Source organism: Candida albicans, chromosome 4 (genome assembly GCF_000182965.3).
Source record: "Candida albicans SC5314 chromosome 4, complete sequence".
Classification (NCBI taxonomy): Eukaryota; Fungi; Ascomycota; class Pichiomycetes; order Serinales; family Debaryomycetaceae; genus Candida; species Candida albicans.
In genome coordinates this window covers 1,361,397-1,385,989 of record NC_032092.1, presented here as the reverse complement: position 1 = coordinate 1,385,989, position 24,593 = coordinate 1,361,397, and the positions used below count along the sequence as shown (strand labels likewise).

Below are 24,593 nucleotides of genomic sequence, written 5' to 3'. Positions count from 1 at the left end.
TACAAAACATAAGTCCGGTATTTTTTTCCATGATCATCTTTGCAACACCAAAAGTTTGTAAAGGAAAAACGCGCATACTATATTTTTATCTTTCAAAATTATTCTTTTATGTTTACTTTTTCTTTCTCATTTATTACTCAATACAAAAGCATTCCTATATCAATTCAACCATGCCAATCATTCCATTGGAAGATGATAAAGACGATGACTGGATTTTAGAGGACGAAGATGATCCTGAGTTTCAAGCTATTTTACAGGGTAACTCTTCAAAAGGACCAGCACAAAGAACATTAGAAGGATCGGTGGCTGCAGTATCAACGCGTCCACAGAATGACAAGTATGAAACCATACCAGTTCCTGTAAAAATAAATACCCCTACTCATCATGCTATGGATTTTGAAAATTTAAAAACGTACATTTACCCTACGAATTTTGAAATACGTGATTACCAGTACAATATCGTTGAACGCGCTTTTTATGACAATTTGTTAGTTGCATTACCCACTGGTCTAGGTAAAACCTTCATAGCTTCAACAGTGATGTTGAACTTTCTACGATGGTTCCCAATTTCGAAAATTATATTTATGGCACCCACTAGGCCATTAGTTGCTCAACAAATTAAAGCGTGTTGTTCAATTGCAGGGATCCCCAGCTCTAAAGTAGCAATATTGTTAGACAAAACGCGTCGAAATCGAGCAGAGATCTGGAACTCTCGTCAGGTATTTTTTACGACTCCCCAAGTTGTTGAAAACGATTTGGCCTCTGGAGTTGTCAACCCAAAGTCAATAGCATTATTGGTGATAGATGAAGCACATAGAGCTAAGGGAAACTATTCATACAATAATGTTGTCAAGTTCATAAATAGATTCAGTGACTCGTATAGAATACTAGCATTGACAGCAACTCCTGCTTCAGATGTGGAGGGCGTCCAACAGATCATAGACAACTTGAATATTTCTAAAGTCGAAGTTAGAACCGAGCAAAGCATTGATATAGTAAGGCATATGAAGAGGAAAACTGTTGAAAGAAAGACGTGCTACCCTTCTTCTGAAATAACAGAATGTATTGAACTATTAGCAGAGGGAATAACTCCAGTGCTAAATACTGCTAAGGAAAGAGGATTATTGGACCTTACTGATCCTACTAGAATCAACTTTTTGCAATGTATGGAAATTTCTAGAAAAATCGTTGCTAATCCAACAATTCCTGAAGGTTTGAAATGGAGCAACTATTTTATTTTACAGTTATTGGGCATGGTTGGTCAGTGTTATAGAAGGTTGAATATTTATGGTATCAGATCATTTCAAAGTTATTTCAATGAAAAATTCTTGGAATTTAAAACAAAGTGGAATGCAAAGAAGTCAACTAATAAGCTTAATGCTGATTTTTACTTTAGTGATCCTATAACCACTTTAATGGATAGAGTTGAAGAATTACTGAAAACATTAACATATGGTCACCCAAAAATAGAGGCGTTAATGGAAGAACTTGATGATTTTTTCAAGAACCATGAAACTGCTGGTTCAAGGGTTATTATTTTCACTGAATTCCGTGAATCTGCTTTGGAAATTGTTCAATGTATTGAAAAGGCAAATGATAATAGAAAACCACATATTTTCATTGGTCAGTCAAAAGAAAAGGAGAAATTTGACGTTGAAAATTTTGGTAAGAAGAAACAGAAAGGTCAAACAAAGAAGAAAAAGGATGAACGACCATCTACTAGATCGAGTTCAGAGAATGCCCAAATGACTGGGATGTCGCAAAAATTGCAAAAGGAAATTATCAAAAAATTTAAAAAAGGTGTGTTTAACATCCTTGTTGCGACTTCTATTGGTGAAGAAGGGTTAGATATTGGTGAGGTGGATTTGATTATATGTTATGATTCCACTTCGTCTCCTATCAAGAATATTCAAAGAATGGGTAGAACTGGGCGTAAACGTGATGGGAAAGTTTTGATGTTATTCTCCAGCAACGAGGAATCAAAATTTGACAAGGCAATGGGTGGGTATGAATATATTCAACAGCATATCATGAAAGGTGATTTCATACAACTTCGCCCGCAGCATCGAATGATCCCTGATGAATATAAACCTGAAGCGGTTAAACAGTTAATTCAAATCCCAGAAGAGAACATTGAATTGAAAGCAGAAGATGATGAAGATGAAATTATAAGAATAGCTACCCTGTATATGCTAGGTGGTAAGGGTAAGAAGGGAAAAAAAGCCAATAATAATAGCACCAAGAAACCAGCTAAGACCTTTTTCATGCCTGATAATGTTGAAACTGGGTTTAAAAGTGCTGCCACTATGGTTCGTAAAGTTGGAGATAACAAGTCTTTGGCCGAAAGAAACAAAGAAAAAACGTTTCTTGATAAACTTGTGGATTCGGACAGTGAGAGCGAAGTAGATAAGGAAAATGAAAATGTTATACAAGAAGTGGACAAATCCAAAAATCAAGAACAGAACGATCACATTATCACTGAGTTGGATAATACTGAGCAGTCAGTGGCAGGTAATACCAAAAGTACCACTAATGGCACTAGCTATTCGGAACCTGAAAATAACAATCAGGTAAATCAAGAAAGTGTCACTGCCAACCTAGATTCTGTTGCAAGGGTGCCAGAACCAGAAGTCATTGAAAATTCAGAAAGTGAAGAGGAACAGATTTCGAAGATAACACACAATACACCAGCCACGTCAGTGGACCTTAGCAACGGTCCAGAGGAGACAAGCTACAAAATTGATCTGGTCCTTATTGATTTGATTGATGATGATTTTACATTTAGTAGTGATACTGAAGGGGATAAAGTTGAGGTTATTGATGCCGTTTCACCTGAGGTTTGCAAATTGCCCGAGAAACCAGCCACCCCACCGATAAGAAAAAGTTTAGGTGTGAAAAGAAAAGTCAATAAAACTCCAGATCCCGAAAGCAATTCAATTAGTATCCCATCTTCTACCACAAAGAAGTCACATAATGAAGTAACTAGAAAAGTGGTCCAAGACCCATCCACAACAAACAAGAAGTCACTAGGTGTAAAAAGACCCCGTCCTGTAAGTATTATTGATCAATTAAAAAGACAAAAGATCAGATCTCAAGTTATAGTCTCAAGAGAAACTCAGAGTATTATCGAGCATGAAAGTCGGACGCAGAGTTCACTTCCTAGTCCAAGAAATATGCTGGATGAAATTAGTGAAATTGATGTTATAATAGATCTAGATGATGATGACGACGACGACAACAAGGTTAATGGCCATGACAAGCTGCAAACCACTATATCCAAAGTGCAACCAATTTATGAATTTTCTAATAAAGAAGATGAAGGGTTTCTTTCGAGTCTGCAAACTCGTGAGCTATATAAAAACTATTACATCGCTATTGACTCAAGTGACGATATCCCTTTTTATGATCCAGTACAAGGATTTTCGAAAATCAAGGACACTGACAAATTCACGATGGGTAGAACAGGTCCAATTACACATAGTTTGAGGACACAAAGACTTTTCCAAGCATGTAACGCTGAATTTGATAGTCAACTTGCAGCACAAACAAAAGACAATGATAAACAGGACTATACATTCATATTAAAAAAGTAAATACATTTAATTCCAAATCTATATATATGCATAATACACGAATAGAATAGTAGTGCGAGCACCAAAATTACTGGTGATGAAATATTTCTTCGCGACTATAAATTGCCAACGCTTTACCCAAAAGAAAATTTTTTTTTATTTATTTTCATTTTTGGTCTTTTTCTTCTTCTTCTTTTCTCTTCTTTGTCTTTATGCAGGGGCATTACGTGTATCAGTGAGGATTCGTCCGAGATCATGTTTTTGCTGGTTGAAAACTTAAACCTGACAACTTCTTGAATGCTATAGTATTTTACTTGTGTGTTTAAGAGAATTTTTGGAACAATTTTTTTTCATAATCATCAAACAAGTGGGAAATCACGAATATTGTTATAAAACGTGTTATTTTGCGTCTTATGAATCTGTACTTATCCCAGGAATGCTGAGATGATTGGGATAACGTGTTTGGTATTCACTCGTACACTTCTTTGAAGGTATTTGAGGGGGGAACCAGTTGCACATTCCTTTCATCAGAATCTATTTGTTTGATTGTTTGATTAACTTCCATATTTTAAGTTACAGAATAGTGAGGTCATTATCTGTTGATTTAAAATAGAAGCTCGTCTAACAACAACAGTGTCAGCAAGATTTCCGGTTTTATTTTGTATTTAGTTGTTGTTACGCCTTGTGCCTCGCTCGGTTCGATTTTTGTTTACTAGTTGAGTCTTGAGCTGGATACTTTCAGTTTATACTAAAGTAATAGGCAATAGTAATATCGTAAAAGATTTTCTTTGAGTGCGATAACACCAAGGTTTTCCTACAAGGATGCTGGATGGTGGTATTGTAATTATAAATCTTTACATTACTGTAAGTGGCTCTCTATTTCGGAATCTCAATCGCATTTTCACTTTATTCTCTTCATCTTGGAGAAAAAAAAATTTCGAGAATAGCAAAAAGACAGAACAGGGAATGAAAAAAAAAGCAACTTCTACAAATATACAACACTTCTTGTCTCTTATTAAACTACAACAATTCCATTAGAGATGTTTAAAAAATTTACCAGAGAAGACGTTCATTCACGTTCTAACATCAAGTCATCAGTTCAGAGAGGACTTAAATCCAAGTTTGTTGGTGTATACCCAGATATAGAGCAAGGCATAGATAACCTCATACCTAAAAAGTCCCAGGTAGTGGTTGTTAAATGTGAAGACAAGATTCAATTATATGCTGTGGAACAGAACGATGAACAAGATATTGTTATGTTCCAACATTTCAGTGATGATTTAGTACCAACCTTGAAAACTGTTCATAAATATCCAGAGTGTTTCCCTCGAGTTCAAGTTGATCGTGGTGCGATTAAGTTTGTTTTAGGAGGAGCCAATATAATGTGTCCTGGGTTAACTAGTCCAGGTGCTAAGTTACCGGAACAAAACTTGGAACAAGATACAATTGTTACTGTTTATGCCGAAGGTAAGGAAAACGCATTGGCTATTGGTAAATTGTTGATGAGCACAGATGAAATCAAAAGTAAAAACAAAGGTATTGGTATAGAATTATTACATTACTTGGGTGATGGGTTATGGAACTATCAAGAATAAATGATTATATTGATGCCTCTATAGAAATATAAATTCTTTGGTCGTACAGTAATGAATAACTATCTAATGTACTTAAATAGTTTGTTAACTCGTGCTTTTCTGCAAATGTCGAGTTTTCGTTAGTGTAGTAGTAGGCAGAGAATTTTAGTATGGACAAATCGTTCATCCACAGGGATAACAACCCTTTGAATTGAAGAATAGACGTATTTTTCGTGAATTTTTTAGAAATCTCTTTAGAATCTGGCAATACTATAGTTAAGGGCATCCAGTCCTTTAATGTGTAAGTGTAAGACACCCTAGATTCAACTAGTTTATTATATTTTGAAAGCAAATATGACCATTGTTGTTCATTATCTATGTGGTATTTTCCTTGTTCCACTTTTGAGATAAAGTAGAGTTCTGAATTCTCTATCTCTTCATTTGTTAAAAAGCTACCGTTTAATTTCCATAAGTGTTCTGGGGAGCATTTGATACGGCCTATCAACTGCATCGTCATGTCATCCACAGACAACTCTTGAAATAATGGGTTGTGGTTAATTCTTAGTTCCTTTAAATCGGGTAAATGTATGGATATTTTGTCAATTTCAGTCCAATCTTTTATCTGATTTGCCCTCAAGTCCAAAGACTTTAAGTTGGGAAAAGTGCCTTTAATGATTCGTAAGGATAAATAATTATGTGACAAGTTTAATGCTGACACGAGTGGTAAAATTGGCATGTGCTCTAGTCTATTATAAGACAAATCCAAAATCGTTAGCGGCATATTGAGATTCATATTTTCAATATCAGCATTACAATAATTGTTCCCTGAAATGTAAAGTTCTTTCAAGTTGGGAAATTTCTTAATTAACTTCTCTAGCATCAGGGTTGACATCATTGTTGAAGATAACTTTAGCAGAACTATACCATTATGAGTTCTTTGTTCTTGTGAAAATTGACTAAATCTGTTTCCATTAATGTTAAGACTAGTCAAACTGGGAATATTGTCAATTATTTTGCATATTTCATTTACATCAGTAAATAAGTTACAACTTAGTTCTAAATTGGTTAAATTGACAAGTTCATCGAACAATTGCTTGTCTTCATTATCATGGTAAGCAATATTTATCAAGCAATAGTCCAATGTTAATGAATCTAGGTTTCTCAAGTTGGAATGAAATTTGTTTAACTTGTCCCATCCAAGTTCTTCCACAGTTTTGATTCCAAACTGAATATTCTTCGTTTTATATTCAGTATCCAAATAGTTTTCGTGTATGATCTGAACAAAAGATTTTCGAATATGGTTTAAAGACCGATTGGATGATTTTATGAATGTCCCCGAGCCAGTAACCTTGGGGGTGAAGTATTGGATTCCGTTTAAATCACCATTATTTTTGCCTCTGCTAGGATCGTCCCATTCAATTCCTAATGCAACAGTGTTTGTTCCCCAAACAGGTAGGTTACCAATATACCTAATGGTGCCCAAATAGTTGTCAATTGTGGAGACTCTATCATTGAGAGAATACTTATTGATCATTGAGGATTGATTGACAGTAATAACGAGTTGACATATAGATTTTAACTGGAGACAAGTCAACTACAGTTATTTGGTAGTGCGAGCGTTTCAAATCTTAAGCCCAAAAAAAATTGCTTTGTATCGTCTGTATAAAATAGATCTGAGCTTGAAATAGCCAAGGTCGGCGGTGTGGACCACTATATTATTACATGTTATATTTCATTCAGAAAATAAGAGAAGGAGAACAGGTTTTTGGTTAAAAAATGAATTGGTGGATTTTTGGTATTGGTATGTGCCTCTTCATATATGTGCATAATTTTAGCAGAAGTTTACAGAAAAAGTGTTGCAAAATATTTTCTGCTTCTAATAAAAAAATCAATTTCATTACAAAGCCATGGCACCAGCTAAAAAGAATCAACTTAGTACAGAAAATGCCTTAGCATCTGTGCAAGTGTATATGCAACAACAATACCGTCCATACTCAGTTAGCGATATCCTATTAAACATGCACAATGTTTTGACCAAACCGAAATTGATAACAATATTAGACACCTTGGTTGCTGATCAACAGTTAGTTTGCAAAACAATTGGAAAGGCATCATATTATGTATCCAAAAAACAAGAGTGCGTTTCGGATAACACTTCCAAGACTGAAACAAGTGAATGTTTGAACCAACAAATTAAAGATTTGAAACAAGAGATCTGTCACTTGAAATTGAGTATGTAACGAAATAGGTCACTTGATATTAGTTTACTAACGCAAGATTTAGAATTACAAGAAATTGTGACTACTCCCACAAATGAAGAGTTGGACAATTTGATAGAAGTATATACGAAGAAGATAGAAAACTTAAGTTTGGAGTTGGAAAAGTGTCGACACAATATCTCTGTGACTGGCGATCCAAATGAATTAAAAAAGTATGTGGTGCAACTAACCAAAGCAAGAAAGGAACGAATCACCATGGTATGTTAATCTTTGAAACTTAGATCATCTCCACAATAAAGTCAAAACTACTAACACCATTATCTAATTTGGTTTTTTTAACTTCAGTTTAATAACCTTGTTTCCACAGTAAAAGAAGTTACCGGACAAACAAACATTTTGGTATGTTAGAAATCGCTCAGTACTGTTCTAGAAGAGGAAATTAGTTACTAACATCTCTGTTAAAGGATGTCTGCGGTATTGATGAAGAGGAAATGAAAAAATTCACTTGAGTCATTTTGAAATAATACTACACATACGAATAACCAATTTGTTGGTGTAATTGATGAGTTGTTCTTTTCGCCATTTTAGTTTTAGTTATTGTTGTGTCTCTTACAAATAAGCTCTATTGCAGTGCCCGCGTATGGATTGAAACAAAAAAGTGTATTACGTATCAATTCTCATTTTTTCACTTTCTCATCTACCACCACCACCACTTTTTTCCTCATTCGTTAGTCCCCTCCCCCCTCCCCACCACACGTCTAAAACTACAAATCTGGTGAGATCTTAAGTTTTTTTTTGAGTCCGAATTTTTTTTTTTCATTGTTGATTTGTTTTGGTTTCTGCCTTTCAATTTTTTTTTTGTTCGCCTGTTATTTTTAGTCCAAATTGCTTTCATATTTTTTTACAGTGTTTATAATTAAAAATCATAACCTTATTCCTCTTTAAAAATACCCCCCTGAACGATATAAAGAGAAAATATTATACCCATTGAATATAAATCAAAACAAAACACCTCACCATTTTATAACTATATGAACTACCTATAATGATCTCACGAAACGTGCAAAGAGTTTTTGTTTTATTGTCATGTACCTTTTTGGGTTTAATTTGTGGAACACTTTATCTTTATTCATCATACAGTCCCCAACTAGCAAATCAATTGCACTACAGTGCATCTGACTCGTCAATAATAGCCCTTTGCGGAACTATAGGTGTGGCAATAGCTGGACCAATATCTGGGGCCGTTGTGGATAGAAAGGGGTATACCGTGTCACTACTAATAGGTGGTATTTTGATTATATCGTCGTATATTGGATTGAAACGACAATTTGACTATGCTTGGAGCAATGTGCAATTTTCCAGCTTCACTATCTTCTTGGTTGGGGTAGGATCAACGTTCATTAACTCTGCATGTTTGAAATGTTGTGCTGTGAGTTTTCCCAGTATTAGAGGTGTCGCTACAAGTTTACCACTAGCATTATATGGATTAAGTGCTCTATTTTATTCAGTTATAGCATCTGTGTTTTATCCTGGTGATACATCCAATTTTTTGGGGTTTTTGGTAATGTCAATTATTTTCATCTATTTGATTTGTTTCCCCAGTGTCTATATTGCTGATTGTGAACACAAACTAAAAAGTGCTTCAACCTTCCACAAACCTTCAGTTACTGTCAATTCCACACATCACCATCCATCAAACACAGATTCACAATCCATTTCTTCCTTATTTACGGATGTTAAATTTTGGCTTCTTTTTCTTATAACTGGAACTTTGGCTGCCATGGGTCAAATGTACATCTACTCTGTGGGATATATGGTCAAAGCATTGGTCACTAAAGCATTACCTGCTGAAATGAATGTCAATATAATAATCCAACAAGATCAACAGTTTCAAGTGGGACTTATTTCTATAGCTAATTTCATTGGAAGAATAGTTTCAGGTATTTCAGGCGATATTATAACTCAATCATTTCATAAACCAAGAGAGTCTTTACTATTTATACCTGCTATTGGTATGGGTATATGCCAGTTATTAGCCTTCAATATTGAGAGCTACACGGAACTACCTTCCAACTCATTTCTAATCGGATTCTTTTATGGATTTACATTTTGTATCCTGCCAATTATTGTGGGTGATGCCTTTGGTATGGAGAATTTTTCATTCAATTGGGGGATTGTGAGTATGAGTCCAATCGTTCCTAGCTTTTATTTCACAAAGTTATTTGGTCAGATATATGATTCAAATTCCGTAACTATTCAAGATTTAAATGATGCAAATTCAAACACCTTTGTTTGCACTTTAGGAAAGTTATGCTACAATTCTATTTTCAAATTAACGTTGGCGTTAAGTATTTCTGCAATCATTGCTGTCGTTGTGCTAAATTTCCGAGAGTTTATTTCTAAAAGAAGAAAGATAACGTCATTACCACTTGCATCCCCCACACAAGGAATAGTTAACGAAAAAGTCAATTAAAAATATACAATACTACTATTCTTTAATAGATATACTCATATATGTATTCATTCTAATATACAATTGTAAAAACGTCAACATTGATATATAATAAATTGTTTGTCTTTTGTCCATAGTCTATTCACATCTCAACTAATCTTTTCAAATTCTTCTCATCGACAGGAACCTTGAGAGTCTTCCTGATGCTGGTGAAGAAGGCAGCGATGTAATTCTTTTAGGTCTTGGGTATGCACGACGATCACCTGTATCCATCAAACTCTCCAAATTTCTATGGGATTCTGACTTGACAGCAGCAGGGGCTAGCCCAGCGGAAGTATTGACCTCAAATTCATCCGATAATTCATCTATATTTGTATCTTCATCAATTACCAAATCATCGATATTTCTGTTAACCAAATAACGCAAAGCATTGTACCAGATATTATGACGGTGTCTAGTGGCACATGTGATCTTGATGGATCTGTCAGTGGAATGAACAATAATACTCTTATAATACAACCCAGTAGGTAATGGATTATTATCTTCAACACTTTCAACACTTACTATAGCAGCAGCTCTAGTTTTAGACAGAGATGAATTGGATAATATTGGATTATTCTCAGTCCAATAAAGTGTCAATGAGTAAGGATGCACCCAAAAGTATCTTTCGTGTCTCGTTTCTGTGATCACTTTGAAAGCTCCTAATCTACGGTAATACTTGAACAAGTACTCACCAATAACCACTTGCGTTATAGCTGGAATCATGGATCTGTCTGTGAATGAAACATCGGTTGCCATTGAGAACATTCCTTGGCTTCTCAACGATTGATGAACTGACTGTTCAGAAAGACGTGATACAACTGAATTAGATTCAGGAAGACCACGTGTAAAGCTAACGCGACCACCACTGCTAAGTGACAAGCTGCGTTTTGACACTGGAGTGACTTGACGTTGTTTTACAGCAGGATTTATAGGGGGAGTGATTCTTGACATCAGGTCTAATGAATCTCTATCTTGTACTGGTGTCCCCTTGAATTGAGTTGTTGATGCTAATACTGGTGTTAATTGATCCCGGTGAACATATCCACGCTTCTCTGCATACTGCTTAAATACATCATCAGAACACTTTTCAATGGACATTGCCTTCAATTTGAGTAATTGATTGAAATAACTAGTTGGAACCACTTTGACATTATTTACATCAGGACGTGGATGGGCCGTTGTACCCACATATTGTGATTCAGGAACTGGTAATAGTGCCAATTTCGTTGCCGCATTAACAACGACATCCTTGTCTGTAAGAATATCTTTTTTAACAGCATCTGTGCGCTCTGGAGTTTCTGCAGTATTAGATTCCTCATTCTCTAACAATGCCACTTTCTTAACTTGTTCCTCTTTTTCCAAATTCAATTTATGAATCTCTTCATCTTTTGCTGCTAATGACTGTTTCCAGTTAATTACTTCAGATTCTGGGATTACGGTCAAAGACAATCCTTTGGCTAAACCCTTCACTTTTTCCTCATCAACTTTGTTCAAGTTATTGTATTCCTCCTTTGATAACAACACCAAACCCAATCTCGAAGCAGAATAACTCAATTCATGTTCGGAGAGAATAAACGATTCGTCTGCATCATGGAAATGGAAATCTTCTGAATCAGAACTAAACGACTTTTCTGCTGGCAATGATTTCGAATTCTCCTTTGGAATAACTGAAAATCCCAATTCTTCAAGTTTCTCTTTAACAGTACTTAAAGTGTGTTCCTCTCCTGTACTCAAGTCCACAGCAGCATACTTTTCCTTCCACATGTTCTTCTCTTCAAGAATTTCATTATACAACTTTTCAGAAATTGCCACTTTACCTTCAGCTAAAGCTTTGTCCTCGACGGTCCGAGACTCTGCAACTCGTAATTTTTGCAATTCATCAGGCTTAATCAAGGCATATCCTTCAGATTTGGCCCTTTCAGCTAATGGAGTCTGAATTTTCTCTCTCATTTCATCATGTTGTTCTTTTGACATAACAACCATACCCTCTCTGGAACCTCTCTCATATATTGACTCATTTGCTTGTTCTTTCATTTTATTGATAGCTTCAACCGACATTACACCAAACCCGATTGCTGCTGCATTTCTAGCAATATCATCAATAGTTGGTTGGTGGGCCTTTACCAAAAGTTCATCATACTCGTCATTCTTAATCAACTTCCAATCAGTTCCTTCTAATTTATCTTGAATAGTGGCTTCAGCTTGTTTCTTCATTTCAATATGTTCATCTGTTGGAATTAATACAAATTGGTTGACCTTAGCGACTTCTTTCAATTTTTCAATTGATGGGTTATTTGCTTTTGTTGTCAACTCAACCAACTCAGTATGAGAAATCAAATCATAATTCTGTTTCAGAGCAAAATCTTTCAAACTCTCCAAACTTGGCTCAGACAATTGCTTATGTTGTTCAGGAGTCAACAATACCATATTCTTTTCTAAAGCTTTATCCTCTAATGTAGATGCAGCTTGTTTCACCAAATTTTCATGCGATTCCTTCTCTATAATATGATAACCACTATTGCCACATTTCTCTTTAAGGAAGTCAATACTTGGGTCCTCCACAGTCTTCTTTAAAGAAGAAAACTCATCAACAGGTAATACAACCAATCCTTTGGCTTGTGCCTTTTCTTCTATAGGTTGATCCAAATTCTCTTTCATTTCTGATAATATCTTTTTGTCAACTAGAGCATAGCCCTTGTTGCTAGCAGACTTTTCTAAATACTCAAGGGATGGATCCTCTACTGACGATTTCAAATTGTCCAAATCCTTTTGTTCAACTAATGTCATACCCTTTTCATTACATTTCAGATGCAAGAATTCAAGTGATGGTGCTAAAAGTGTAGCTTGCAATTTGGAATGCTCATCTTTATTAATGACAACCATACTGGCCACAGCTGCTTTATCGTGGACTGATTGTGAAGCAGACTTTACTAATTCGTCATATTCCAGTTGTGGTACAATAACTTTTTGCAAAAGCTTAGCCTTTTCATTCAAGAAATCAATACTTGGATTATTCAATGTCTCTTGTTGAGTAGTGTATTCTTCAACAGGTATCAATTTAGCATGTGCCTTTTCTGCCTTCTCTTCCAACGTTTCTTTGTTCTCGGCAACAATTGAAGCATAATCGTCCAACAAAACAACGGTATAGCCTTGCTCCTTTGCTTTTTCTTTTATGAACTCTAATTCAGGATGTTCAAAAGTATTTAAATACTTGTTGAAATCATTTGCCGACACAACCACATGTTCATGTTTAGTTGCCATTTCTGAAATATGGGCCAAAGCTGGTTCATTGGCGTTTTGGATCAAATTGTTATAGTCTTCAACTTTCAATGCAACCAATCCATTTTCTTCAGCGAGGTCTTTCACAGATTTCTTATATCTTTCATTGATCAAAGAGAATTCATCTTTTTCAATAACTTCGAATCCTTGATCTGCAGCTTTTAATCTTATGTAGTCCAAACTTGGAGATTCAACCGATTTTTTGAGCTGATCTAGTTCCTCTGGTTTAATCACCACTAATCCCATACTTTTAGCTTTTTCGTCAACAGTTTGATTCGCTCTCAGTTGAAGTTGTTCATAATCTTCTTCCAGAACAATCTTCTTGAGATGCTTTTTGCAGCATTCCTTCAAATATTCTAAACTTGGTTTCTCAATCTTATTATTTAATTCGTTAAATTCTTCAATGCCAACAACTGTCTTTCCTTGTTCTTTAGCTCTTACATCAAGAGGTTTCTCGGCATTTTCTTTAAGTTCTCTCAACTCTTCAGGTGACACAACACTCATTCCCTTTTCTTGAGCAAGTTTCTCTAATGATTTATTGGCCTTATCCAACAAGTCTTCATAATGTGTTTTCTCAAGCAACATGAAGTTCTTCTCACTTGCCAAATCCTCAATCGATTTTCTAGCTTTTTCAGTTAATTCCGCATGTTCTGATTGTGGAAGAACAACCATACCTTCAGTCTGGGCAAAGTCTTTTAATGAACGACTGGCTTTTGTTGTCAATTCTTGATGTTCCTTGATTGGCACAGGGATTACCCCTTGTTCAGTTGCAAAGTCATGCAAAGTTCTCGATGCTTTTGTTGTCAACTCTTTGTGTTCCTCTGGAGATACTAATACCATTCCTTGCTCTTTGCAAAGGTCTTGTAATGATTTTGAAGCTTGTTTCACCAACAGATCATGATCTTCAGCTTTGAGCAATACCATACCTTTTTCTTTTGCATGGTCTGCGGCTGTTTTATTGGCAGCTCTGGTCAAATCATCATGTTCATTCTTTGATAAAACAATAACACCTTGCTCAGTAGCATGATCTTGCAAGCTCTTAGAAGCCATTGCATTCAAATCTTGGTATTCCTCAATTGGAACAACTACCAGTTTATTTTCCTTGGCAAGATCACTCAACGTTTTCGAAGCTTTGGTGACCAATTGTTTGTGTTCATCAGGTGAAATGATGATTTTATTATTCTCCTTGGCATGATCTTCTAACCTCTTGGAAGCATTCTTCACCAATTCAGCATGTGAATCTGATGGAAGAACCACCATTCCTTGTTCCTTGGCCAAATCTCCAATAGAAATATTAGCTCTTTCAACTAGTTTGGAATGTTCGTTTTGCGGTATTACCACATGATCATGTTTCTCTGCTTTTTCTTTGATATGATCTAAAGAAGGACTCTTTGACTTGCTTAATAAATCTTTATGTTCCTTATCTCCAATAACAGCTAATCCCAAAAGCCCTGCAACTGAAGCAATATGGTCCTTACTTGGTTTCGTTGCCTTTTCATTCAAGCTTTGGTATTCTTTAATGCTCATAACATGAAGTCCCAATTTATTTGCCTTTTCTTCAAGATATTTCTCTGTTGGTTGATCAATTGCTGTTTTCAAGTCATTTATTTCATTCGATGAGACTAGTATATAGCCCAATTTTTCGGAGTTAAGCTTCATGTACTCAACACTAGGATTATCCAATTTACTTCTCAACAATTCCAATTCCAGTTTTTCAATCACTGACAACCCTAATTTAGAAGCATTTTCAATCAAGGACTCCTTAGTTGGATCTGTTAATGAATCATACTCTTCTTCTGTCACAGCCACAAGACCATATTTCGATGCCTTGGTTTGAATAAATTCAGAACCTGGATTATCAATAGAATTTTTCAAAATTTCATACTCAGATCTTGGAATCAACTCATAATTTGCCTTGGCTGAATGTTCCTTTAAGAAATCAATTGATGGACCAGCAAACACTGTTTTAAGCTGTTTCAAGTCGGTTGTTGGTAATATAGACATGTTTCTATCATGACACTTCTTTTCCAAATACTCAAAATCTGGAGATTCAATATCACTAAGCAACTTCTTGTATTCCTCATCTGGTATAATAACATTCCCATGTTCACTTGCCTTATTTTTCAAAAATTCAATACTAGGATTTTTAAGTGAATCGGTTAACTTAGCATGCTCTTCTTTATCTATTAGCAACATTCCCTTTGCGTTTGCTAATTTAGACAACCTTGATTTATCAGGGTTATTTGACTTTTCTAACAATTTTTCATATTCATCTTTTGGAACAACCACTAAACCAGCAGATTGTGCTTTCTCTTCAATATGTTCCTTCGATGGAGAAGCAATTAAGGTAGTCAACTTATTGTAGTCATCTGTACCAACCATGGTAAAGTTAAATTTGGATGCTTGTTCCTTGAGATAATCTGATGTTGGATTCTCAATCTTTTCTTCCAAGGATTTGTATTCATTTTGGTCAATCACTAATAAACCATCTTGAGCGGCCCTTTCTGACAATTCTTCCTTGGTTGGGTTAAAGGCGACACGTTTAATATTCTTCAACTCATCTGAATCGATAACTGATTTGTTATACTTTCTTGCCTTCTCTTCAATAAACTGTACACTTGGGTCGGTAGAAACTTTCACTAAATCATTGTAGTCATTTTGTTTAACAATAACAGAATCATGTGATTTGGCTTTCTCTGTCATATAATTCCAGTCGGGCAGTTCTAAATTCTCCTTCAAAGACTCATATTTATCTGTTGGAATTATTACTGACTTGTAATTTTTGACTGCCTTTTCACTTAAGTAATCAAGAGTTGGTTCCTCTAAGGCTTTCAACGTTTGTTCGTGTTTTTTCTTAGAAATGGCAACCAAGCCAATAGCACTAGCTTTGGCAATGATGTGATCCTTTGAAGGCTCATTCGCATTACTAGTTAATTCACTATGTTCCTTTCTTGTTAAAGTAGCCAAATCATGTTGTGCTGCTTTTGTCTCAATGAATTCTCTAGATGGGGTACTTTCAATATCTCTCAATCGATGAACCTCATTTTCGGGTACTAATAAATGATCAATCCTTGAAGCATGTTGCTCAAGTTTAGACTTAGAAGGCTGTAATAACTCCCTATGATCGCTTTCATTAATAGTAACTAATCCCAAATTCTTTGCCTTGGATATAATATGATCTTCATGAGGTTCATTGGCCAACTTTGTAATATTAGCAAACTCTTCCTTATTTACAACAACAAGATCTTTGGCATCAGCAATTTCCGCCATATGTTCAACATCAGGACTATAAGCCAATTTTTCCAACTTTGTGTTTGCATCCTTGGTAACAACAATGGAGTCATACTTAGCTGCTTTGTTAACTAGGTATTCCAAAGTTGGCTTTTCTAAATCTTCCATTAATTTTGCATGTTCTTTTATGGGCATTACATTCAAACTTAAACGGTCTGCGTGTGTCTTGATTGCTACTTCATCTGGATGCATTAACGCGTCATATTCTTGAGTAGGAACAACTACTTGGTTATTCTTTTCTGCTGCTTCCTTGATTTGATCTAATGTAGGGTTTTCAACTCTTTCTGTCAAATCCTTGAATGCACTGTTTGTCAAGACTGTAAGCATTTGTTTTTCAGCAACCAATTTGATGTGATCTATGTCAGGACTAGTGGAGTCTTTAATCAATTTCTCATGCTCAGACAATGGTAAAACAATCAAATCTTTTTGTTTGGCAACTTTCTCAATATGTGCAGAATCTGGATTTTCAGCCAAAGTTTGTATAATCGACAACTTGTCATTTTCAATAATCGACAAATCAAGAGCCTTGGCTTTCTCTTCCAAGTAATCCTTTTGTGGGTGTTCTAAGTCTTTCTTTAATTTGTTTAAAGCATCAATACCAATCAAAGACATACCAAGTGCTGAAGCCTTTTCAACCAAATGAGACTTCTCTGGTTTATGAGCTAAATTAACTAAAGAGTTGTATTCATCATTACTTACTAATTTCAAACCTTTGACCTTCAGTTTATCATGTAAGTACTCGTCGGATGGTGATTCCAATGAATTCTTCAAATTTGCTAAATCTTTACTAGGAATTACTTCATGCTCATGTGTTGCAGACTTCTCTTTAATAAATTCAAGACTTGGATTTTCAAATTGTTTCTTGGAAATAACAATAGAATCATACAATTGTGCTTTTTCTGATAAGAACTCAGACGATGGTTTGTTTACTGTTGCTTCCAATTCCTCAAATTTAGTTTTAGGCATTGTAACTAAACCAAGCTTAGTTGCTTTGGAATCAATTTCTTCCTTGGTTGGCTCATTAATCAATTTTTGCATGTTTGTGAAATTCGATTGTTCAACAACAACATATCCCAATTCTTTGGACTTCTCAGTGATATGATCTATTGGTGGCTCATTTGCCAATCGTGTCAAATGATCATAATCAGATACTTTAACTGCAACAAGATCATGTTCCTTTGCCTTGTCACTAATACGATCCACACTTGGATTGTGTGCCAATTCATTCAAGTCATTGAAATCTGTTTCCTTAACGGCTACATAACCAAGTTCTTTTGATTTCTTGGTGATATGTTCAACACTAGGTTCATGCACCAATTTTTTCAATACATCGTAATCCAGATCTTTGACAGGTGTGTAACCAAGAGATTTAGACTTTTCTATAATGTGATCCAAATCTGGCTTGTGTGCCAAAGTTTTCAATGTTTCAAAGTCAGTTTGTTTCACAGGAACATATCCATGAACTTTTGCCTTTGATGTAATGTGTTCTAAGTCAGGGGATTCGGCCACTTCTTTCAATGATTTGAGTTCAGTTTCTTTGATTGGGATGTATCCGTAATGTTTCGACTTTTCAATAATATGATCAATTGATGGATTGTGAGCCAAATTGTGTAGTTTTTGGTGTTCTTCTTCTTTGACAGGTATGTACCCAAGATCTTTTGACTTTTGTTTAATATGATCCAAGTCGGGTTGTTGGGCCAACTTCTCTAAGGTTTCTCTGTCTTCCTTCAGTAATAAATGATAACCAAATTGTTCAGCTTTCACTTTTATAGTCTCAAGTTCAGGATTCTTCAAATTGTCTAGATCAGTATTATCTATTACAGTACAATTCCAATCGTGAACAATGCCTTCAATCCTTTCTCTAGTTGGGTTCTTCAATTCATTCAAATCATCGTGGCTAATTGTTTCAAGTCCAAAGTCTTTCGCCTTTTCTTTGACTTGAGTTATATCTGGATTCTTCAATGCGTCTAACTCACTTGATTCAACCAAGGTATGGTGTTTCTCTTTCGCTAAAGATTGAAGTCTCTCAATGCTAAATGTATAGGCTAATGCTTTTAATTCGTTAACTTCATCATTTGATAATACAGTTTGATCCAACTTTGTTGCGTTGGCATGGATATGCTCAAGTGATGGATCATGAGCTAATGAAAATAATTCTTTGTAATCCTCTTGAGATATTATTTCACAATTCAACTTACTAGCTTTCTCCAGTAAAGAGTCAGTAGTTGGATTATTCAAGGCTTCCAATTCTTGTTTTGGTAATGCTTCATAATCTATCTCTTTCAAGACTTTTTGAAGATGATCCAAATCAGGATTGTATGCCAACTTTTCAAGATCAGCCAACTTGGTTTTATCTAATACTGAATGATTCAAAGTATCTGCTTGCAGTTGCAAAGTTTCCAAAGTTGGGTTTTGAAGTTTATCATAATCTTCGTTGCTTACCAAATAATGGTTCAAACTAGTTGCTTTGGTTTTTATGTGGTCCACTTCTGGTTCATGTGCCAATTTATAAATCTCATCGTACTCAGACAATGGCAATATTTTGTAGTCAGGGAGTTTCCCTTTCAAATCAGCAACATCTGGATGGTTTATGCTATTTGTCATATCGTCGTACTCCTGTTGTTTAACAACAGTATATCCTAAATCACTTGCTTTAGAACGTATATGCGAGATGCTAGGTTCATTTGCAGTTTTAAATAAATCTGTGAAATCAGGTTTTGACATGGTTACTAAATTTAATTTATCAGCATGCACTTTGACTTGAGATAAGCTTGGACTATTTGCTGACTTTTTCAATTCTTCCAATTCGGAATTCTTGACAAGAGTATGTTTCTTGTCCAAGGCATGGGTAGACAACACATCTAATGATGGATGTATAAGTTTTTGGTACTCAGCATCAGACACAATGGTCATTTTATGGGATTTTGCCTTTTGGGTGATTGTTTCAACAGATGGGTCTATCAAAGACTCGTACTCGTTGTTCGATACGACTCGAGACTCGTGCTTTGATGCTAGTTTAGTTAATTGATCCAAAGAAGGGTTCTTTAATTGTTCCAACTCTTCATTTGATAATAAAGTTAAGTTTTGGGCTTTTGCCTTTGCGGTAAGGTGGTCCACGGAAGGCTCATTGGCATTCTTTACTAGGGTATCGTACAAATCATTCGATGTAACAATTAGTCCCATCAGATTTGCTTTATCGGTAATGTATGCCTTATCGGGTTTATCTAAACATGTTTTGATAGATTCAAGTTCATCAAAAGGAATAGTTACAAGACCTTTGCTTTCTAATCTCTTCTTCATTTCCTCTTCATCAATCAATTCTTCATACTCTTTGGCTGTAAGTAAATGGTAACCTCTCTCTTGGGCAGTCAACAACAACTTTTCGTCGTCTATTGATTTCAATTTCTCCAATTCTTCAAAAGGTACCATCACTAGATTGTTTGAAGATGCATACTGTTGGATTTGTTTATTTCTCAATTTGCTCGACTCTTGTAATTCTTTTGATGAAAGTGATGATTTGATGCTCTTTGAAGGAGAATCCTCGTCCAATGATTGGGGTTCTGTTTCTGAATCAGATGATTCTACTAAATAAGGTATACTGTAATCACCAGTTGCTGCGGTGACATTCATAGCTCTACTATGGGTCGATTCGGCATCAGAATCAGCAATTAATTTTTTAGAAACAGATTTTGATGGCGTCGTTTCTAATTCATCAGTAATAAAATCTTCCCATTTGCCTCCATCAGTTGGGAAAGGTTCAGGTTCATCGTTATTGTGGGTAGTATCATCGTCAAGAATTGAAAATTTCGAATTCTTTTTCGCTGGTGAAAGCAACATCGAGGTTCTATGAGATGGGGTAAGTTCACTCTTTGAAGCTCTTAATTTTGGTTTACTTCCAAACTTCATTGGGGTCCTTTGTAAATTTGACAGATTAGTTTGTTGTTGGTCAAACTTTCTCAATTTAAGCATAGAAGACCTTAATTTGGCAATTGTTCTATTGGAATGTTGCAAAGTAGATCTCAAAGTATCAATTTCCAACTGTGGGTTACTTGGGTTAGACTCTGGCATATCACAAGGCTGTAATTCTTTCAATATGGAATCAAATTCAGTGGTATCATCATCACTTTCTGTTGTTTCATCCATTGAAGGTAAAGTTGCTTCCTTGGAAGTTTCCACGCGACTGCTGTTAGTGGTATCCTCACCAGCTAAACGTAAATGCAATTGATCATTTTCATCATTTAAATTTTCAATTCGGGCATTCAATGCCAGAATCTCCGATTGATATGACTGTTTGGTGTCATGTAAACTCTTGGTCAAAGATTGATTACTTATTTCTAATTTATCATTAATTTTATTCAAATTACTGATCTGATTAGCCAATTCGGAGTTTTCGTGAATAGTTTTTTCGTGTGATTTTTTCAACACGGACAACTCATCATCCAATTTAATCACTTTACTTTCCAATTCCCAATTTTTATCTTTTAATGCTTGTTCATTGGTATTGTGTGACTTGTTGAAATCTTTTAATTTAAACACTTCATCCTTATAATTTTGAACTTCATCTAATGCTGATTTCAATTTTTCTCGATATTTAGAATTTTCGGCATTTAATCGACGGCATTCAGTTAAAAGGTTTTCACTCAATCCAACAACAAAGTTCATATCATTACCTTTTGACTCTGGTCCTAAACGCGAGGAGTGCAGGGGTGGAACGCGTTTCAAAGAATTAGATGTTGGTGCAGGTGGTCCTAATGAGGCAGAAGCATTGCCACTGCCTTTGGGAAGTGGTGGTAAGAAATCAGCAAATCTTTCTTGTTCATGAGAGCCAACACCACCAGATAATAAAGATGATTTGCCTTGTGGATGGTGGTTCGATTCTTTTAGAACTGGTCGGTGATTAGAATTGGTGCTGGCACTGGTAGTAGCACCAGATGTATCACCAGAAGAAGGCTTTTTGCTAAATAATCGTTTCTGTATATCGGACAATTGTCCTCTAATATCCTCTTTTGATGGTTTTTCCTTTGAGGACATTTTCAAAGTAAATGGTATAGGGATATAATCAATTAGCTATAGTAGTAGTAGTAGTAGTAGCGATAATAGTAGTTGGTTTTATTGGAATCAAAAATATATATGGATAATAAACTACTTGATATACTTTTAAATTATGGTTTGATTTATTATAATTTTATGGTTGGAAAAAAAAAATTCTCTTGTGTTGTTGTTGTCTTATTTTTGTTTGTTTTGATTTGATTTCGCTAAGACGATTTTGCATATAAGACAACAACAACAATACACGCCCTTTCCCTGCACTCTCTCACTTTTGTTGCTAATTTTATTAGTACGCTGCCTCATTTCCCTTCTTTTGCTCCATACATACAATAAATTTGAGCCCTGTCCCACTACTCTTATTCACTAACATAAGACAACACCTCATAGAACAATAATAATAAGAATCACCCAATATTTGAATCAACTATATCTCTTCATCGTCAATCCTGATTATCATCGCAACTGAAAACTCATTTAATAAAATAGTATGCATTTCTTCTTTTTATAATATATTTACACACCTCTAATCTATACATATATACTTTGCATTAACTCATAAATCACAAAATAATGGCAATTAATCCTAGAACTGAAAATTTACAACATAAACTAACCACATATATCCCTCTTGTTATCCCATCACAAGAAAAAAAAAACCAATAAAAGGGATAAAAACTTGAGTCATTTAAACTGGAATGTCGTTTATACCCCTTTGTGTTTCTGGTTTTATTTCATTTAAAAGACATCACCTTGGTCAAACATGGCATCAGCAACTTTGATGAAACCAGCAATGTTAGCACCTTTCAATAATGATGGTAAACCATTTTCGTTCTTTTCGATGGAGTATTTTTGAGCAGTCTTGTAGCAGTTTTCGAAACAAGTGTACATGATTTCTTTCAATTTAGCATCAACTTCTTCGTTAGTCCATTGAACTCTTTGAGAGTTTTGAGCCATTTCTAAACCAGAGACAGCAACACCACCACAGTTGGCAGCTTTACCTGGAGCATACCAAACACCGTTGGAATCTCTGTTAGCTTCAAAGACTTCGATAGCTTCTTTGGTGGAACCCATATTAGAACCTTCAGCAATGAATTTACAACCAGCATCAACCAAAGCTTTGGCTTCTTCACCGCTGACTTCGTTTTGGGTAGCAGATGGCAAGGCAACGTCGACTTGACCAACTTTAGTCCATGGACGGACACCAGCCAAGTATTCAACAGAGTGGTCACCAGAGAACAATTGCACAGAGTCAGCAACAATTTCTTCTAATGATTTGAATTTCAATTTAGCAGCAGCAATGGCGTAAACTTGATCAGCAGTGATACCATTCTTAGAAATGATTGAACCTTTAGAGTCTGACAAGGAAACAACAGTACCACCCAATTCAATTACTTTCAAAGCAGCGTATTGAGCAACATTACCGGAACCAGAGATGGCAACTCTTTTACCTTTGAAAGTTTCTTTACCATTGGTGGCTTTTTCAATCATTTTTTCAACGTAGTAAACACAACCGTAACCAGTGGCTTCTGGTCTAATTAAGGAACCACCCCAGGTTAAACCTTTACCGGTCAAAACACCCGCCCAGTTGTTTCTCATTTGTTTGTAAGCACCGAATAAGAAACCAACTTCTCTACCACCAACACCAATATCACCAGCTGGAACATCGGTATCTGGACCAATGTATCTGGCCAATTGTCTCATGAAAGAAACACAGAATCTTCTGATTTCATTGTCAGATCTGTTTTTTGGGTTGAAATCGGAACCACCTTTACCACCACCCATGGACAATCCGGTTAAAGCGTTTTTGAAAATTTGTTCAAAACCCAAGAATTTCAAGATTGACAAATTGACAGTTGGGTGGAAACGTAAACCACCCTTGTATGGACCTAAAGCGGAGTTGTATTGAACTCTGAAACCGTTGTTGACTTCGATTTCACCTTTGTCGTTTTCCCAAGTGACTCTGAATTGAATGATTCTTTCTGGGATAGAAACAACTGGAATAACTTTTTTGTATTGTGGTTCTTCTTTGAATAAAGTAGAATCTTCAACAGCAGAAACTAATTCATCGTAAGCTTGTTGGAATTCTGGTTCGTGAGGTAAGACCATTGTGTATATGTGTATTTATGGATAAGTGATTAGTGATTTAAATGAAAGTTAAAGATAAAGATAACAAAACAAATAAAAAAGGAAAAAGAAGAATATGAAAGATTAAATGAAAAATTGGAAAACTAGGAGAAGTACAGAAATATTTATACAATTCTTGAAAAGAACTAAATGAAAAGGAAAGAGTGTTGAAATTTGTAACATGATATTGATGACTATGGTACAAATTGTATTGCAAATTGCCTAATAATTTTTAGTTTCTTTTCCCATATAGATTTTGCCTAAAAAAGAATGATTGAGATGCAATAATAAATTGTTTTCAAACTTAGTGGAGGAAAAAAAAAAAAAATTGTATACTAGTCGTATTACACAAAATCGGAAAAATGTGTCTATATGCAGGTAAATCACTGATAACGAAATCTAATCGTCCAATAAAATTAATTTGGTAAACACAATCAAATTTTAGGGTACTGTATATTGAAATAAGTCAGAACTGTCGAAGCCTATACCGGCGCGACAGTTTCCAGTACGGTTAACTATTGCGAAGAAGATTGAGGAGAAGGTTTAACAATCAATAAACCTTAACAAATAAACTATTGTTATGTCACGAGGTTTTTTGGAAGAATCTGAAGGGAGGCATGGGAACATGTCCAAGCAAAAACACTATAAGTTAATGCCTCTGGAAATAAGCATTTGTTATCTTGTCTTTGTACTTTTTTTTAGAATTGAGACATGTACAACTGTAGCACTACCAATTGACTGAATCAAAAGAGGGAATTCCGATAAATGGAAAAGGTATTTTTTTGGTTTCATTTGCAAACTAAAAACGTCTTGTGCTATATGAAAAACTCCATTGGTCTTGACTACTTGAAAGTCACAGTGATAGATTATTGGATAACGATAACGCTTTACTTTAACAGCTGTGTGATTATGTATAATACAAATTATAAGGCATTTGTTGTTGTGTTGTCTACATAACCAAAGTCAATTCGTATTCTATTTTTCTGTCTAA

At 35.3% G+C, this 24,593-nt stretch overlaps 7 protein-coding genes and 1 non-coding gene across 8 annotated transcripts; 5 read left to right on the top strand and 3 right to left on the bottom strand. All coding sequences in view use genetic code 12, as the record gives it.

The window, feature by feature from the left end:
• Positions 1-29: 29 nt before the first annotated feature.
• MPH1 (3'-5' DNA helicase) lies at positions 30-3,593 on the top strand (the record flags this gene model as incomplete). Its single annotated transcript, XM_710480.2, has 1 exon — positions 30-3,593. One exon carries the CDS (start codon positions 30-32, stop codon positions 3,591-3,593), a length of 3,564 nt encoding a protein of 1,187 aa, XP_715573.2.
• Positions 3,594-3,778: 185 nt separating this feature from the next.
• On the top strand, positions 3,779-3,918 carry CAALFM_C406180CA. The gene has a single exon (XR_002086407.1). It is a non-coding gene; the product is annotated as an uncharacterized ncRNA (small nuclear RNA).
• A 694-nt stretch (positions 3,919-4,612) lies between these two features.
• CAALFM_C406170CA (translation machinery-associated protein 20) lies at positions 4,613-5,167 on the top strand (the record flags this gene model as incomplete). The annotated part of the gene is made up of 1 exon (XM_710481.2): positions 4,613-5,167. The coding sequence occupies one exon, from the start codon at positions 4,613-4,615 to the stop codon at positions 5,165-5,167; it is 555 nt and encodes a 184-aa protein (XP_715574.1).
• A 4-nt stretch (positions 5,168-5,171) lies between these two features.
• Positions 5,172-6,680, bottom strand: CAALFM_C406160WA (uncharacterized protein; the record flags this gene model as incomplete). The annotated part of the gene is made up of 1 exon (XM_710482.2): positions 5,172-6,680. One exon carries the CDS (start codon positions 6,678-6,680, stop codon positions 5,172-5,174), a length of 1,509 nt encoding a protein of 502 aa, XP_715575.2.
• A 373-nt stretch (positions 6,681-7,053) lies between these two features.
• On the top strand, positions 7,054-7,874 carry CAALFM_C406150CA (uncharacterized protein; the record flags this gene model as incomplete). Its single annotated transcript, XM_019475394.1, has 4 exons — positions 7,054-7,378; positions 7,430-7,623; positions 7,711-7,764; positions 7,830-7,874. The coding sequence occupies 4 exons, from the start codon at positions 7,054-7,056 to the stop codon at positions 7,872-7,874; spliced, it is 618 nt and encodes a 205-aa protein (XP_019330939.1).
• A 536-nt stretch (positions 7,875-8,410) lies between these two features.
• Positions 8,411-9,838, top strand: CAALFM_C406140CA (uncharacterized protein; the record flags this gene model as incomplete). Its single annotated transcript, XM_710484.2, has 1 exon — positions 8,411-9,838. The coding sequence occupies one exon, from the start codon at positions 8,411-8,413 to the stop codon at positions 9,836-9,838; it is 1,428 nt and encodes a 475-aa protein (XP_715577.2).
• A 141-nt stretch (positions 9,839-9,979) lies between these two features.
• CAALFM_C406130WA (uncharacterized protein) lies at positions 9,980-21,460 on the bottom strand (the record flags this gene model as incomplete). Its single annotated transcript, XM_705218.2, has 1 exon — positions 9,980-21,460. One exon carries the CDS (start codon positions 21,458-21,460, stop codon positions 9,980-9,982), a length of 11,481 nt encoding a protein of 3,826 aa, XP_710310.2.
• Positions 21,461-22,213: 753 nt separating this feature from the next.
• Positions 22,214-23,584, bottom strand: GDH3 (glutamate dehydrogenase (NADP(+)); the record flags this gene model as incomplete). The annotated part of the gene is made up of 1 exon (XM_705219.2): positions 22,214-23,584. The coding sequence occupies one exon, from the start codon at positions 23,582-23,584 to the stop codon at positions 22,214-22,216; it is 1,371 nt and encodes a 456-aa protein (XP_710311.1).
• Positions 23,585-24,593: the final 1,009 nt, after the last annotated feature.